Source organism: Aptenodytes forsteri, unplaced genomic scaffold (assembly GCF_000699145.1).
Source record: "Aptenodytes forsteri isolate BGI_AS27 unplaced genomic scaffold, ASM69914v1 Scaffold640, whole genome shotgun sequence".
NCBI lineage: Eukaryota > Metazoa > Chordata > Aves > Sphenisciformes > Spheniscidae > Aptenodytes > Aptenodytes forsteri.
The window spans coordinates 541953-543378 of record NW_008794887.1 but is presented as its reverse complement, the minus strand read 5'-3'; the positions used below and the strand labels follow the sequence as shown (position 1 = coordinate 543378).

Here is a 1426-nt window from a genome sequence, read left to right as displayed (position 1 = left end):
GGCAGGGGGCAGGGAGATGGGGCTGGGGGGGGGACACAGCCCTGGCGCCCCCCACCTTGGGTGCTGGTGTGGGTGGGAAGGGTGGGGGGGGTGAGCAGAGAGGTGACCTGGTGCCTCCCCGCAGATCCGGGACCTGCCAGGTCACTACTATGAGACGCTCAAGTTCCTGGTGGGTCACCTGAAGACCATCGCTGACCACTCGGAGAAGAACAAGGTACCATCTGCCCGCCCAGGGCATCCGGCCCCGGGCACCGTTCCGGGGCCAGGCATGCTCTCCCGGACCCCTGCCCCACCTCGAGCCCCCCCAGCTCGGGCTGAGCTGGAGATCGTGGTGGGGTGGGAAGGGAGACGGTGCCTGATGGAGGCCACGGGCAGGCACTAACCCCAGCTCCGGTTGCAGATGGAGCCCCGAAACCTGGCCCTGGTGTTCGGCCCCACGCTGGTGCGGACATCCGAGGACAACATGACCGACATGGTGACGCACATGCCTGACCGCTACAAAATCGTGGAGACCCTCATCCAGCACGTAAGTGGTATCGGCGGGCAGGTGGGCATCGACGTGGCTGGAGGAAGGGGCTGATCTGCACCCCAGGGGAAGGTGCTTCCCGGCCGCACTGGGCTCCCATCGCTCCTTGCCAGTCCCTAACCCCTCTCCTGTCTTCCCCCGCAGTCGGACTGGTTCTTCAGTGACAAGGAGGACAAGGGCGAGAAGGTGAGTCCCATCCCCCTGGGGGGTCTTGCTGTGGGGCAGGGGGGGCGCAGAGCCCCGGTTGGGAGCTGGGGTGCCATCGGCAGCCGCCTGACTGCTGCATCCCCTCCTCTTGCAGACCCCCGTGGATGAGAAGGAGGCTCAGTCCGTGCCTAACATCGAGTACCTGCTCCCCAACATCGGCAGGACCGCGGCGCCCGGCGATGCCGCAGGTGAGGAGCAGTGCCTACCGCACCGGCCCCTCCGGTCCAGGCACGGGGCCACCCCAGGGCGTCTCTCCAGCCGCTCCATTCCCCCACGCTCACACCGCTGCGGAAAGCCAGCCCCACTCGCCGTGGCCAACCCCTGCGTGCCGGAGCGGGATGTCCCGGCACCCTCCTCACCAGAAAGTGGGGACATCTTCCCTGGGGGTGCCAGCAGAGCCCCCTCCCCGCCCTCTCCTGTCACCCTCCTCTCCGGTGGCTGCTCCTCGTCCCTCTGCAAACCCAGCCGGACGCGGCGCCCCGGCAGCCCGTGGGACCCCTGCCCGCGCCCGCTTCCCCACGCCGGCCCACGCTGCCAACCCAGAGACTGGGAGACTTTGATGTTCGACTGATTTCTTACGTTCTTTCCTTGAACTTCTCTGTGCTGTCCTCTTCCTCCTCCTCCTCCTCTTCCTCCTCCAGCGGACCTCCTCGAGAGCTAGAGCGGGTATAGTGTTGACCCTGGGCGCCCTGC

The 1426-nt window shown here is 67.3% G+C and overlaps 1 protein-coding gene across 1 annotated transcript in view; it reads left to right on the top strand.

Moving 5' to 3' along the window:
• Positions 1 to 1426, top strand: part of ARHGAP23 (Rho GTPase activating protein 23) — a 29750-nt gene that overhangs the window by 22222 nt on the left and 6102 nt on the right. The window contains 4 exon segments of the mRNA XM_019470896.1: positions 99 to 214; positions 401 to 526; positions 671 to 712; positions 828 to 921. Of these exon segments, the coding sequence (XP_019326441.1) occupies positions 99 to 214; positions 401 to 526; positions 671 to 712; positions 828 to 921 (378 nt within the window).